General features: G+C 54.8%; 1 protein-coding gene across 4 annotated transcripts in view; it reads right to left on the reverse strand.

The window, feature by feature from the left end:
* JARID2 (jumonji and AT-rich interaction domain containing 2) overlaps window positions 1-15,428 on the reverse strand; it is a 171,548-nt gene that overhangs the window by 20,839 nt on the left and 135,281 nt on the right. For all 4 annotated transcript variants that reach the window (XM_034660295.1, XM_034660297.1, XM_034660296.1 and 1 more), the window contains 2 exons: window positions 10,333-10,568; window positions 1,974-3,021 (listed from right to left, as the gene is read on the reverse strand). In XM_034660295.1, the coding sequence (XP_034516186.1) occupies window positions 1,974-3,021; window positions 10,333-10,568 (1,284 nt within the window). The remainder of the gene's footprint in view (window positions 1-1,973; window positions 3,022-10,332; window positions 10,569-15,428) is intronic.

Consider the following 15,428-nt stretch of genomic DNA (forward strand, 5'->3'; position numbering starts at 1 on the left):
AGGAAAGATTTCTATCCAAAGGAAAAGGGGCCGAGCTCTTGTGGACCCTGACGGCCGCCTGAGAACAGCAGCCCAGCGCAGGGCAGGCCAGGCATCACTGGACCCCCAGAGGGGGGCGGGGGGGGGGTGCATGGGGGAACAGGCCCCCCAGCGAGATGGGGGACAGGAGTGCGGCAGCCTGGATGTCAAGGAGCCCTGCCTGGTGAGAGGCTGGACTCATCAGAGAAAGCTCGCCCTGCCCTTGGCCAGGAGAGGCCAGAGGCCGAGCTGCCCTCACTCGCTCCAGGTCTCCAGCTCCAACTCGGGAGAGGGAAGGCTGGTGGGACGGAGCGCACTCGCGGACGCGGACAGGGAAGCCAGCCGCCCCAGCCGGCCCCCACGGCTCACGTCACAGGACTAGAAAGGAGGCAAGCCAGAACTTTCGAATCTTTCACTCTTGTAGATCATTAGAATCCAGAAGCACCTGAAAATGCACACACTCCTTGGAAATTTCGTGGGCTCCTCACCGGCTCCCATCGGCCCCTTTGCAGGGCCGCCTGGCTGCCAAGGAGCAAAGCGCCTCCCACGCCCCCTGCTCCCCGAGGGGCTGGGAACAGACGCAGGAGGAGTACCTGCACTGGCACATTCTGCAACGTGGCTTCAAAACCGTGAAGCCCCGCGCTCTGTGGGGAGGCCAAGCTCAGGCCCAGGGCCCGAGGCCTCTACAGGCAGCCCCCCTTCTACAGATGGCGACAGGCAAGGCTCTACACTTGGGGACAGCGGCAAAGAGTGCAAACACACACAACAGGGACACATCCACTTGGCCCCAAGGGCTACGAGAAGGAGTGGAGCAAGAACCTACACTGAACCAACCGTTACCAGCTGTCATTATGACATCACCCGATTACCTTACCTGTCCCCCGAAGACCCACGGTCCCCCAGCAGGGTGGGTGGAGGGACTCAGACCTCTCACCGTGGCCTGGGGCGCCTGGTGCTGCTCTGAACACAGCAAGGGCACAACCCGCACCAAACGCTCACGCCTGCTCAGCCCGTACCCACAGCCCCACAGCGTCAGCTGACAACGTGCCGTCCCTGAGCACAGACCCCAAACCGAGGATTTTTTCAAATTAAGTGATTCCCACTCAGGCGTTAGCCGTGGCAGGCACCTGCTGAGAGAATAATGAGGCCTCCATCTTGCAGGAAGCCCGAGCTTCCTGCCAACTCCTGACACTAGGACGGCTGAAATGGCTCCTCTTCTCCCTGCCCCTGCAAACTCGGGACCTCCGAAATGGAGGCAGCAATATGCCCCGTTTCACCGGGCTGGAGCTGAACCAGGGAGGCTGTGTGTGACCTTACCCGCTGTCCCCAAAGGAACCCCGCCAGCACTCTGCAGACAGAGTGAGTGAATCCTCGAGGAGCAAGCTGCAGCAGGGGAGGACACTGGGGGCTCGGAAGGGCCTGTACGTGGGCTCTGCCTGTGGCCGGGGCCCCCACATCTGTAGGGATGCTCACTCACACAGGGGAGCCCCCCGAGGTGAGCTGTACCGTGGTCCCCACTCTCAAGGGAAATTTAAACCCATCTCCTGATCTGTGGTCACTGAAAGGACCCCACAGGTCACCAGAGAAAGTGACGGGCAAAGAAAAACAAGGAGGACACAGAGAAAAAGTGGGCTGGCCTGGGTCACCCACATATTCAAGTGTTCAAGCCCCAGAGGGTTTTTAAAGAGGTGATGAAGGTAAAATGAAGTGTCCTGGACACCCCCCCGCCCTGGGGGGACAGCACCTAACCCACAATACGACTGAAGTCCTTATGGCATGAGGATACGCGTACAAGGGAAGCCCACGAGAACACAGGGCAGAGACAGGCATCTACAGGCCAAGGCCGACAGGCTTCCAGAGAAACCACCCTGCCCAGGGCGAGCTCCTCCCCGTCTTAGCCCCGGTTGAAGGGGTGGCTGGAGGAAAGGGGCGCCGGGGGGCGCGGGGGACCTCACCTATGAGCGGGAGCTCGTCCATAGTGATGCCCTGAGATCTGAGGTGCTTCTTGATGCAGGCCAGCCGCTGCACGTTGGGGCCCCAGCGCCGGCCCAGCTTGTGGATGTGCTGAATCTGCGTCACGAACCGCATCTCGTCGTTGAGCTTGCACTCGGGCCGCCAGTCCGGAGGGGGGATCACCCTGCACATGCCGTACTTCTCCACCTGAGCGCGGACCGACTCGATGTAGACGAGCGGGTCGTGGAACTCCTTGGCGGACGGCCTGAGCACGGGGATCTCGTCCATGGCCGCCCAGCCGGCCCGGCCGCCCCCCTTGTCAGGCTTGGCCGCCGCCTCGTGCGGCTTGTGCAAGGGCTCCGTTTGCGAGGTAGAACGATTTTCACAGGAGGCGCCGTCCGTCTTGCCGTGTGCTTGCCTGCCTGGCGCGCTCTTGCCGGCCGTGGCCCGCTTCGGCCGGTTCCTTTCCAGGCTGCGCTCAGGCACTTCCTTCTTCACGTGCCCGTGCAGCAGAGCCTTGTCCGCGGGGGCCGGCAACACGGGAGCCGCCGCCGCCTTTCTGCCGGGGGCCTCGGCAGAGCCGGCCGTCCCTTTCATCTTCTTGGGCGGGGACTGCGGCTTCTCGGCCTGCTGTGCCTCTTCCAGTCTCCTCTTGGAGTTCCGCAGCCCCTCCCTCAGCTGCCGCCCCCCCACCTCCTTAGTGCATGACTTTGGGTTCAACCTGCCACTGACCTTGAGGCCATTGACGGCGTGCCCGGTGGACTTGGACGCCCCCCCGAGGGATAGCACCTGTTTGCGGGTTTTTGCATTGCTACTTTCAGTTTTCCCTGAGATTGTGTGGTTGACAGCGGAACTGGGCTTGTGGTGATTGGGTTTGGTTTCCTTGACCAGTTCTCTCTTGGCTTTGGTGTATGTGACAGTCCCCTTCGTCACCGTTGCAGTGTACTTCACAGTTTTGGACGGTGAAGGTCTGACTTCGCGCATCTTTTTGGCACTGGTTGCACTTGTACCCAGAGATGACATTCGAGTGACTCCATTTACCTTCGAAACCTGAGAGGTGGCAGGAAAAGCAGAGGGAGGGACAAGACAAGCAGAATTAGTACCTTCTGAGAGGGCGACCTCTCCCCGCGGGGAACCCAGCAGAGCCGGCCGCTGGCTCTCACACAGAGGCACGCCGCAGACACGGCCGTGGACTCAAGTCCGTGACACTGGCTTTCGAGATCTTTGGACCGACACATGCCTAGCCTCCCGCACAAAATCATAACGACTGCCCACGTGCCCGCAGCACGGTCTCCTGGGTGGATTTTAACACTCCTGCTAAGTGGTCTTCCAGGAAATCGACGTTTCACGATGACAACCTGTCCACTCACCCGCCATCACCTGTCACAGGCTAAGGACATTTACGGCAGCAAGACCCTGAGCCCACTTAGGAACAGGACACACACACCGTGTTCCAAGAAAAGACGAATCTGCCAGTCTGTGTGCTCCACAGAACAGCACGCTCTGCCCACAGAATTTTTAAATCAAGGTGCTAAAAAAGGAAGGAAACCAAAATACCAGGGAGAGAAAAGAACAAACGCACTCATGGGGCCCGGCTCCCATGCAGGTCACGGGGCAAGCCCGGGCACGTGGCCGCCAGCGGCTGGTCAGGGGGACGGGGCCCCGCGGAACAGGGATGTGCCGCCTCTCTCCGGCCAAGTGAAGGATGCCCGCCCTCTCCTGCACAGACAGCTCCCGTGTTCCCACCCCCGACAAACTCCACATTCGGTTCTGTGGGAACCAGGTGAGCCAAGCAGCCTCTCTGCATGGCCTGGACCCAGCGGTAATTCTGGGACCCGTAAAAGTCACCCTTGTTTATAAAGGGACACCAGAGAGTGACGGGTGGACACTGGGAATCCGTCACTTCCAAGGGATGGGGAAGGGCCCAGCCCAGAGCTGCTGCTGCTGCGGGGGACGTGGCTTGGGGGTGGGGGGGACATCCCGTCCAACAGTCGTTCACGTCTTGGGCTTCAACTTCTCGTCTGCAGCGTGAGTTCCAAACAGGGACACCAAGGCTCCACGGGCACCACCGCCTCCGGAAGAGGCCGATTAGAAATTAGCCAATCCCCAGGACATGGAACAACACGGCCATCTCCTCTCAGCCATCAGTAACCCCCGTGAGGACGGGATTGGGTAGAAGGAGCCTGGGCTCCCAAGTCAAGGAAGCTGAGCGACCAGCTGCAGTCACACCCAAGCGCCTCGTCCTGCCAGGCTGAGATGTGCGGCTCCCACGGGCCCCAGGGCTGCCTCCTCAGAGGAATCAGGTTCCCCAGGACACAGCCCCAAGTCCAAGTGACCTCTGCACTAGGCCCAGGCCAGGAAAATGTACTTTGCCCACATGGGAACAAAAAAAACCAAAACCAGAACTTTCCCATCAGTATCCAAACCGGTGCTGTCAGAGCCCGCGGGAGGGCTTGTCCCCCAAACAGACCACTGGGCCCCACGCCCAAGGTTTCTCATCCACTAGGTCTGGGATGGGGCCCAAGAACTCAAATTTCTAACAAGGCCCCAGGAAATCCTGAGGCTGATTTGGGAACATACTTTGAGAACCACTGAAGCAAACTATTAGTAGGAGATTCCGGAAACAGAGAACGCAGCGTGTTTCTGTGTAGGCCACGGACTCTACACAGTGCAATGAAACCCCAACCTCTTGGTGTGAGGCCGCGTTCCGAAATCAGCCCTGGGGTGTCTAGGGGTCAGGTTTCTGGGGAGCCAGTCTGGACTCACTAAGGGGCCGCATCAACCACGGCCCACCACCATGCCTACAGAGAAGTAGGACTGACCCCATCAGCTAAGGGGCAGAGGGATCTGGAATGAAGAACAGGAATTTAAAACAAACAAACTAGCAGCCTGGCAACAATAAGTGAAAAATACATTTATACCACCTCGGGGAGGGGCAGACAAAGTTCCCACGCTGACTACCATGATCCAGGACAGGAGGTAAAGCGGGGAACAAGAAGATCTCTAATCTGTTGTTTTTTTCAAGTGCTTCCATTAACTGAACACAAAACAAACCATTTAGAAAAACAAAAACAGAAGTCCTGCTGTGGCTCAGAGAGATTTTTCCATCATCAAGACAGAGAGAGGCCTCAGGGATCCAGGACCTTCAATCTTTGCAGAGCCACAGAGAGGACAGGGTATTCCAAGTCTTCACCCAGCCCCAACAGTGCTGACTCCACAGTCTAACCAACCCCCCACCGCGGATGCTGACCTGGTCCTTGAGGGTGGGGCCCCTGCCGGGTCAGTGCTCCCCTAATGCTTCTGTTCCCCCCCGGCCCCGCACCCACAGGAGAGCTCTCAGACTCCACCACCTCAAAGAAGAGAGCAGGGGCCTTCAGTGCATCCATCGGCCTTCTTGGGGGCACCTGACCACCTCTCCTGGCGTGCTAGGGGGAGGTCAATTTCCTGCATGGCAGAGTTCTAGAGAAGTATTTCACTTCCCTCAATGGCAAAAAGAATCCCCTTCTTCTTTACCTATTTCCATCAACTTGAATACCAGTGGTTACTGCCAAGATGTGCAGCCAACTGCCCAGCTCTGCTAGAAGAAGGAGTTACTCTATTCCTTTCCTTCCTACCGTCCTTATAGTCCTTCAAGAGCGGCTGGCTACCCAAATCCTGTACGTCATGTCCACATCACAAGTGCAAGCTAAAGGCATCTCCCTCGGGACTCATCGGAACGATGAACTTGATTTTGAGAAATAAGTCACGGAGCCTGGAAAGGGCACGTTTCGTGGACGGTATTCCTTCTACCCCCACCCCACGGCCCACCCAGTGGTGCCCGCGTTCTGCCTGCCAGCAGGGGCCGCGATGCAGCTGACAAGTTGGCCCCACACGGGAACCCACCAGTCCGTTCCACCCACTGTGCCGTGCATACTAAGGTAGGGACACACAGGACCACCGACCTGGGACCCACCTGTCTGCACACACACTGGCCTGCTCCTTGGCCCGTCCTTGTCTTTAGGGGTCCAATGCCTAATTCGTACCAAAGAAAACAAAGGAACGGCGGAGGGCACTGTTTCACCTTGCCACTGAGGGTCTTCCCCTCACCCACTGCCTTATCGGGAAGCAGCAAACCCCGAGTGTCAGCTCAACAAAACACCCAGGTCACTGGGCCAGCGCACAGCGTTGACAGGTCTGATGTTACTGGTGCAGGCCCTGGAAAGTCCTTGCCCGGAGGAGCACGAGAGGTCACTTATTTCATTGAGGACTAACACGAAGGTGGTGTGTGTGGCAGAGCTCTCCACTGTGCAAGCACACACTCAGCTGAGAAACGGCCTCTCCCCAAGCTGCTCCTTCTCTCAGCTCCGGCAGGGGTTTTGGCCTCGGCCTCCCACTCCCCCACAACCCACCCAGCTCTGCAGGAGGCGGGGCGTCTGCAGCTTGTTCTTCGCCCACCACCACCCACCCGTCACCTGTAGCCCCGGTTCGCCCAGACACACGGCCATGAGGTGGCTGGAGGCAGAGAAGCTACCCTCGCTTCGCAACCAGAAATCCCACCATCAGGCTCCGGTCTCCCACCAGAGGGAGCCGCTGAGTCGGGAGCCTGGGCCCATCCTTTCAGACCCCAGAAGAGCTGGGGAGGGAGGGGGTCGGGGGTGCTCAGGAGAAACATTTGCTGGTTGGGCAGAGCCCACTTGGACTGAAAACCAAAGAGCCTGAGATGTGCAGAACGACACCAGACGGGCATCGAGCTCCGGGAGGGAAGGCCTGCTGGTATGGCAGGCCCCTGCGTTAGGGGAAGGGTGACACCCAAATTTGTGAGTGCAGACAAGAAGGAAAGGCTGGGTTCGGGTGGGAGTCCCTAAACCTCTGAAAGCACCTGCCCCCACTACAGGCGACTGAGCCACAAGTACCACGGCACCACCACGTACAACGCCACCCACAAGGGCAACCTGACAAGGAGCACAGTTAAACCCCGAACGTTCTTAACAGCGGAGGTGATTTTCTGACCTTTTTTCTCTCCGGATGGTCCTATTTCATTTTCTACAACTTCAAACAAACAAACAAAAAACGACTTCCAACTCTTCGATCAGAGATTAAACCTCCTCTTTGAATCCTTGAGGCCAAGACATTTTCGGCAATCCGTGTACAGCCTGTTGGGAGGACCCAGCCACCAAAGGTAAGGACAGAGCTCAGCCGACCTTCCCTCCAAGCGTGTCTGCCGGCTGCTCCGCACCAGGCGACCAGCCTTCAGGGTGTGAAGCCTCAGCGTGATACAGAAGGACAGGACAGTGCCTGCGTTTGGTGCGGTCTGACAACCCACATCCAGGCTTACTGACCAAACTTCTGTAAGAGTCAAGACCTCCTCAGGACGCTCTCGGAAACGAGCATTTCGAACCTCCAGGATTCTGTAACATCCTGAATTTGTTACGGACTTCTAGTGCATTTAAACTGAAGTGCTAGGTTAAGGAAATGAAGAGGGAGACATCACGTGCTCCTCTGGCACCAAGCACACGTCCACACTATCCTGCCACAGCCCCCCGACAACCCCAGGGCAGCACACAAGTGTGACAGGCACAGCACTGCCGCTGTCATAAAGGTGGGAGGCCTGGCAAGGTGAAGTGTGCGTTCCCGGGCTCGAAGTCTCAGAGCCTCGGGCCCTAACAAAGCACAGCCAGCAGCACGTGGCACCGTGCAAAGCAACAGGAAAGAGGCTATTTTAGTAAAAAGTGCGAGTTATCAGTGTCTCCAAATGCATCAGCGCAAGCAGGGTAAAGCCCTTCTGAGCAGCACCCCCCCAACACTGTACCCCGCTACCGCCCACCCCTCCTTTACATGATTCACGTTCATCCTTCCATTCCAGGCGGACCCAGGTAACTTAATCCTATTTGAAGTTAAAAATCAACATATCCTCTGCCCCTATCTTTAATGCAGGTGAAGGATGAAAGATCAGATTCTAGTCCATTCCATTAAGCAGTTACAAAGGAATCTGCAATTTTAACTCTACTAACCTTATTTTTTCTCTCTTTAAATAACGGGATTTGGTAGTTTCTAAACTGTCCTTTCGTTTCTCCCAATCTCGCTGAGAGGGGAGTAGGCATGACTGCCTCCAAATGAACAATAGGGCCCAGGTGGGTCAGATATCTTAAGATTCAGCGAAGGTCTCGGTCAGCACCAAATGAGAGCTGGAGCCCTCGGGCGGCCCTTCTGGGGGGAGGGCCAGGGTAGGAGGGGGGAGGGGAGGTAGGAGACAAGCCCTGAGCAGAGCCCAGTGGCACCCCACCTGCAAAGTTGGTCGCCTGAACAAAAGCACGTGAGCCAGGCTCCTGCGGTTGCTTGGGGACAGGAAGCTGCTCTGCGAGGAGCACCCAGATCTCTCCTCCAACTTCAGGCTGCATGTGTGTGAAATGGGCCCACATGCATGCCAGGGAGCTAGGGGGCAGGGGCAGGGGGGTCCTCCCTGCCCCCCAACTCTTCCCTCCAGCTGTGCGATGCCTCGCGTTCAGTTACAAAGGGACATCCCGAGCCGAAGGGCACAGGCTGACAGCTGACGGGTTCTGGGCCCAACTGACACCAGAGGTCTACTCAATCCAGCCTCACGTGTGAGAGTCAAAGTACGTGCGGGCATGTGCGTGTGTGTGCACGAGCGTGACTCTGCCTGGACATCAAGTCCTACTGAGTGGGGATGATATGCCAAAAACACACAGGTATGGTGCCTCCTGGTCCTGAGAACCAGGCATCCAGCAGGGACCCGGGAGGCCAACTCCACAATCAGGTGCAGTCGTGTCTCTAGGAAAACCATGACGTCTGTGTTTCAGGAAGAGGGGGCAAGGTTTAAAATATGCTACAACTGGGGCGCCTGGGTGGCACAGCAGTTGAGCGTCTGCCTTCGGCTCAGGGCGTGATCCCGGCGTTGTGGGATTGAGCCCCACATCGGGCTCCTCCGCTGTGAGCCTGCTTCTTCCTCTCCCACTCTCCCTGCTTGTGTTCCCTCTCTCGCTGGCTGTCTCTATCTCTGTCGAATAAATAAATAAAATCTTTAAAAAAAAATAAAATAAAATATGCTACAACCACCTACGCGATCTCAAGGCAACAGGGTAAAGGATGAAGAAGTCGTGTGTGAGGACCCTGTTCACCCCAACCCACTGGAAGAGCTGAATTGCCTATAAAAGCTAAGGGTAAGACTAATAATGTGTGTGTGTGCATACGCACTCCCACGTATGTGCACACGAAGACACATATTCAGGGAGAAATCGCTCTGTCATCAAGAACAAGAAAGGCCGTATGTAAAGAACAGGGAGAAATTCCACTGTGTCCCCACCATCTCTTAGTCATTCTGGAACACTGCTGCCCAGGAATCTCCCCGTCCTCGCCCTGACTCGATCTTTAAAGATTACAGTCTCTGGTCTATTCTGGGGAAAAGATTAACTCTGGGTCATAAATGCCCTGTGAGGAGAGCTCGTCTGTGTTCCCCACATCCCGCACTTTAAAATGCAGTGAGAACAGGAGCACAGGGGTCAGTGGAAATGCCACCGAGCCGGGGGACACAGCCCTTCCACTGCATGCCTCCACATACCTGCCTGTCTCCCAACCGACCCTCCCGGGGTCCTGAGAAGTCACTGTCCAAGGACAGGGACAACCGCAGTGGCTGAGCCTGAGGCCATTCTTGAGAGTGTGCCAACAGGATCTGTTATCTACTGCCACCCTGAAATGGGGACAGTGAGACTCGGGGCCGGAGAGCTAGGTGCGGCTGCACTCTGCTGACCGTGAGGGGCAGGGCTGACATGCACTCAGCTAAGTGCCCCCCACTGTACCCCAGCACAGGGGGCAGCTCAGCAGTGCACGCGCCCAGGCACGTCCTCCGCTCCTAAGTCCCAACAGAGTCGCTCACTTGTCACATTAAGAAGAAGACAGCAGCAGCGCAGGATGGTCTCCGGACAGCACTAGGCAGTTCGCAGGCCTGTTTTCAAGGTGTAGCTTCTCTGGGCTCAACCTGAGCAACAGGACCCTAACTCCTCTGACACCCGGGACACGGGTGGGAGACAGATAATGCAGAAGGCAAGTGCCCTTTGTCCATCGCCAACACACAGGATCCCGGGCCTTGCTCCAGGGCTGAATGTGAACATGCCACCAGACCAGCTGACGGACGTCCAGAGAAGGAGGGGTATGCGCACGAACCCCTCTGTGCAAAGGCAAGGCTTCCTTCCCCATCCTACCTCTGCGCACCCCCCTCCTACCGTGTGAGCCCTCTCATCACGATGTCCTGAGGCTCCTACTCACAGGTCCCCCTCAGTTACGCTGGTGACATGGGGGGTGGCATCTAGCAGGCAGGCGCCCTCTGGGCCAGAGCGGGGTCACCCATGTGGCAGGGCTGTGCTTTACCTGTTTCCGTAAGTCCTGAGCCGACCGATGCAGAGGGGGGTGGTGGTGGTTAGCAGCGAGCCCCTTGGCCGAGGAGCCCGTGGATGGGGCCGCTGGGGGGTGGGCCGCTGAGGCCTGTTCCCTCCGGCTGTCAGCCCGGTGATCGCTGTGCTTCTCCTTCCCGGGAGTGGCCTCTTTGCTTTTGTGTTTTTGAACAGGTTCTTTCTCCCGTGATGACCTGCTGGAACCATTGAAAACTAGAAAGGAAGGAGAGAGAACGCAGTCACTACATTAGGGACTGTTACCATTGAGCACCAACGTCCTGAAGTCAAAGGGAAAGAAAACATTCTGGATGGTCTTCGAGTCCCGTCCACGCTCGAGAGTGACCCCAAGTGAAAACAACACCTCCCCCACCCCCAACAATGTAAAAACTGGGAATAATCCCGGGCCCTGAGACAAAAACCATTTGAAGCGTATCCGAAGAATTATTTGTTGTGGTTGAAATGCTTGAAAAATTTATTTTTTAAAAATCCCTACCAAAACAAAACCCAGCAGCTCTCAGAATACCAACATCACACCTTAAACAAAAAGAAGTTAAAACAAAGAAACGAACACAAACAGTCACATCCCGAGAACAGGACCGCTCCGCGTATGAAGACACAGGAGATCTGGAAGATGATCACACATTCTCAGATTTAAAGTTACGCGCTGGGAGACTGAAGATCTGCCCACAGACACGGGTCAGGGAGCGGACACATCACGTTGCTCACCCCAAGCCAGGCGAACCGGCTCAAGCGGCCTTAGAATCCGAAGGGACCAGCAGGACGTGATCACCACACCCACTTTACAGAAGAAGCCAACAGGGTGGACAAGGGGGGTGCTGCCAGACTCCACGGCCTGTCACCAGCACAGGCAGCTGGGCTGCCTCCCAAGCCCGCCCCCTCCCCGACCCCCAGATGCCACCCACCTAGGCAATTCAGGAGAGAACAGCACGATGCTCACATTTTTATAGGAAACTCCTGGGAGTTCCCTCCTCCGCGTTACAGCTGGGCCTGACGATCCCAGCACCGTGAGTCCGGCCCCTTTCCACGGAATCTGGGAGCCTTCCCCATGTGTTCCTCCCACACCACAGGTCTCCCCTCCCCTCAAACCATCCCAGCGGTGGTGGCTGGTTTCTTCAGGGGAAGGAGAAAGGGGAGACAGATGGGGAAGCTACAGTGAGCCCCTGCACCTGTCCATTTAGAAGGGCTCCCGGTGCATGTCCTGACAAAGGGGAGCCTACAGGTCACTGCGTCCACCGCCCACGGGCACCTCCTCTCCGGGCCAGGCCGGCCCCGACTGGGCTGTGCAGAGCTCCAGGCAGATGCCACCACGGGCCCGGCAGCAAGTCTGAGCCAAGTCTCTTCCCGTGAAGACGCCACACGCCCCTTCCACCCTGGCCCCCTTCCGAGAGCTCAAAACCTACAAAGCCTCTCTTCTGAGGACAGCCGCCTCCAGCCGGGTGCCCACAGCTCCCGGACTTTCTTTCACCTCCGTTGTGTCCCTTAAAGGACTGTGACGCCTCAGAGGTTGTAAATGTTTCCCTCTTCTCTGTCATTTGCTTTCCCATCTGTTGTGAGGCTAAATAAACCAACCCATTTATTTATTTATTTATGATTTTATTTGTGAGAGAGTGTGCACACAAGCAGGGGGAGCGGCAGACAGAGGGAGAGGGAGAAGCAGGCTCTCCACTTTGCAGGGAGCCCGATGCAGGACTCGATCCCAGGACCCTGAGATCACGACCTGAGCTGAAGGCAGACGCTTAACCAACTAAGCCACCGCCCAGGTGTCCCCAACCCCTTTTTTTAAGTCTCTCTTCACATTTATGCTTAGGATGCCTGCCCATATTTCCAAACGCTAAGACAGTCCTCCACATTTCCTCCTGATTGCCTTCTGATCCGAATGCTAACACGGACGTCTGTAGTCCACCTGCCACTACCCGGCACACAACAGAACAGAGTTTACACTCCCCGTGCCTGGACCGGATATGAACCTCGATCTTGAAAGGGACTACCCACGCTACACAGAGTTTCAGTCCTGCAGTTAAAGACCCTGCCACATCAAAGATACGGAATATGATCCCGTGTGTGTGAGGTTCTCCTGGATACTCTCAGTTACAGGGAAAACGGAGAGCTGCGAATGGCTGGCATTTATTCCAGATTTAAGTAACTGTGCTTTGTCAGAGCCCACCTATCACACCCAAGCTGACATGTCTGTGCTTACTTCCAAGACAAATTAAAAGCAACATCCGTAAGAAGTCATACTTCAGTGTGATTAAAACTCAAGCTAAGCAATGTTAATCTAGGCAATTCTTGACCGTTCACCCATTTTCTAGAGCAGTGCATACTGCTCCTTTACTGAAACAGCAGGGAAGCTGGTTTGTTTGGGGTTTTGTTGTTCTTTTCTTTTTCTGTAAATCTCAAATATTCCATACTCCTCTGCACTTTGTCACTGCCACTAAGGAAGTATCAGTTCTGAAATTACTTCCCTTCATTCAGTTAAAAAGATGCGCCTCGACGGTTCTGTCCTCGTTTGTAACACTGTGTTATATAGCAGCTCAATTCCCCACAGGGCCCTTTGCACCCCAGCAAGTTTATTTGCCCCTCAGTGTTCTCCTCCGCAGACTGGGCAGAACGCATGTTCTAGACACAGAGCTCTGGGAAACCTCATCAGTGCCCGTTCAGAAGGACCAGCTCAGATGACTAAAGAATGAGACCATGTGGCAAGCCCTCCTCTTGCTTTCTGTCCTCCCTGCCCAGAGCAGCATGAAGAAGGGCTTGGATACGGACGAGTGGCTGGCCCGGGCAGAGCTCCATTTCATGGAAAAAGACGTGTTGCTGATACCCTGCCCGGGCAAGAAGAAATAAATGCTGAAAACACACCCGGTGTTTTTCTACTGGTTTAATGAGCGACTTGACCCCTGGGGGAATTGAAGACCCTTTCAGGGGATTCCCTAGGTCAAAATTATTTTTGTAATTATACCAAGATCCTTATTTGCCTTTCTCGCCGTGCTGATTTCAGGAACGGTACAAAAAGGTGGATTAGCATCTGGGAAATGCTGATCGAAACCACCATGAGACACCAACCACTTCACGCCCATTAGGATGGCCATCCTCCAAAGACAGATAATGGGGAGTGTTGGTGAGCACTCAGAGAAATTCTAACCCTCAGTCACTGCTGGTGGGGATGCAAAATGTTGCAGCCACTCTGGAAAACAGGCCAAAAGTTCCTCGAAAAGTGAAACACAGTTACCATATGACCCAGCAATTCCACTCTCTCGTACGTACACAGGAGAAATAAAACATATGTCCACACTGAGAGGCCTGACTCTTGGTTTTGGCTCAGGTCATGATCTCAGGGGCTTGAGATGGAGCCCTGTGTCGGGCTCTGTGTTCCGTGGGGAATTGGCTCAAGAGTCTCTCCGTGTGCCCCTCCCCCGCTCGTGCACGTGTGCACTTTCAAATCAATCTTTAAATATATATCTCCACAGAAAGACTTGTGTATAAATGTTTGAGGCAGAATTAATAATAATTAAAAACTGGGGGGAAACCCAAAGGTTTCATTAACTGGTATTTAGATAAACAAAAGAGGTTATTATCCACCCAAAAAAAGGAATCAGGTACTCATTCGTGCGCCAGTATGAAGGGTCTAGAAAGTACTATGGTAAGTGAAAAGAAGCTAATGACAAAAGGTCACATACTATAGGAGCCCATTCACAAGAAATGACCAGAACAGACCAATACAGAGAGACGGGAAGTAGATGAATGGTTGCTGGGGGGGGGCGGGCTTCAGGAAACTGGGAATGACTGCTAATGGGAACAAGGTTTTCCAGGGAGAACGAGATGAAAACACCTCCCAAAGCTGACTATGGGGATGACTGCACAACTCTGAATATACGAAAAACTACTGAATTGTAGACTTCAGGTAAATTTTAGGATTTGTGAATCATATCTCAATACCACTATTGTTTTTTAAAAAGGGATGGGGGGGTGCCTGGGTGGCTCAGTCATTAAGCGTCCGACTCTTGATTTCGGCTCAGGTCATGATCTCACGAGCCCCACAGCGAGCTCTGTGCTGAGCCTCATGCTGGGCATGGGGCCTGCTTAAGACTCTCCCTCAGCCCCTCCACCCCTCACGCTCTCAACGTGCTCTCTAACCCAAAGGAAAACAAAAACCAGTGGGCAAATCTGCTGGTGCCTGAACACAAATCAAGGCAGAGGCAGCAAACTATACTCTGAAGTACCGGATACATCATTACCAGTTACTAGCAGTTAAAAAGAAAGAAGGAAAGAAAAGCCCGTTCTCATCTCCAGGAGTGATAAAGCAGCATGTACACCCTTGGGTGTACATGCTTTGTGTGACAAAACGGCAAATACGCGTGAAGCACTTCTCTTGCATATCAAAGTAGCTGATGTCCAGAGAAAAGCCACTCGTGGGCCGGTTTAGGGTGCGAAGCTAAGCTGTTTGCATGGAACACTACTTTCATTTGAAAGAAGGATTGAAGGAGTGGTTTGTCCACTGTTTTTCTCACAGATGAATCTGGTGATCTTGTGGAAAATAACAAATAGTTTTTGCTGCCAAGAATGGCATTCACGATTTCGGGCAAAAAGTATCATCGTGGAAAAGCTTCCTCTGCCACCGTGAGTTCCAGAGCGTCTGCACACGGAAAGCCTTCTCTGGTGAGGCCAGGGAGATGCAGGACTGTTCGCGTTTAGTCAAAGGTGCTGGCAATTAGAAGAGGTACTTGGTGAAGCATGGTTTTTAAATGATCAACACAAAATATGACAAAATTGTGTGTGGGTAAGAGATCCATTCAAAGCCCAAGGCACACCGATGGATTTTAATGTGACAGAGCACGAAAAGTTCACCGGACAGGTTCAGACTACCGTACCAACAGACCTTCAGGAAACCACCACTGGTTGAGTGTGGGTGTGATACCAAAGCAAAAAATCATCCCCCCAAATTCCTCCCTTTTCCGACTGTATATTCGCCTGAGATGGATTTTCTTCATGTACGTCAGCTGAAACCATGTACTGCAAGAGACCACATACAAAGACAGGAGAACCCAGCTGTCTTCC

Source organism: Ailuropoda melanoleuca, chromosome 5, assembly GCF_002007445.2.
Source record: "Ailuropoda melanoleuca isolate Jingjing chromosome 5, ASM200744v2, whole genome shotgun sequence".
NCBI classification, from domain to species: domain Eukaryota; kingdom Metazoa; phylum Chordata; class Mammalia; order Carnivora; family Ursidae; genus Ailuropoda; species Ailuropoda melanoleuca.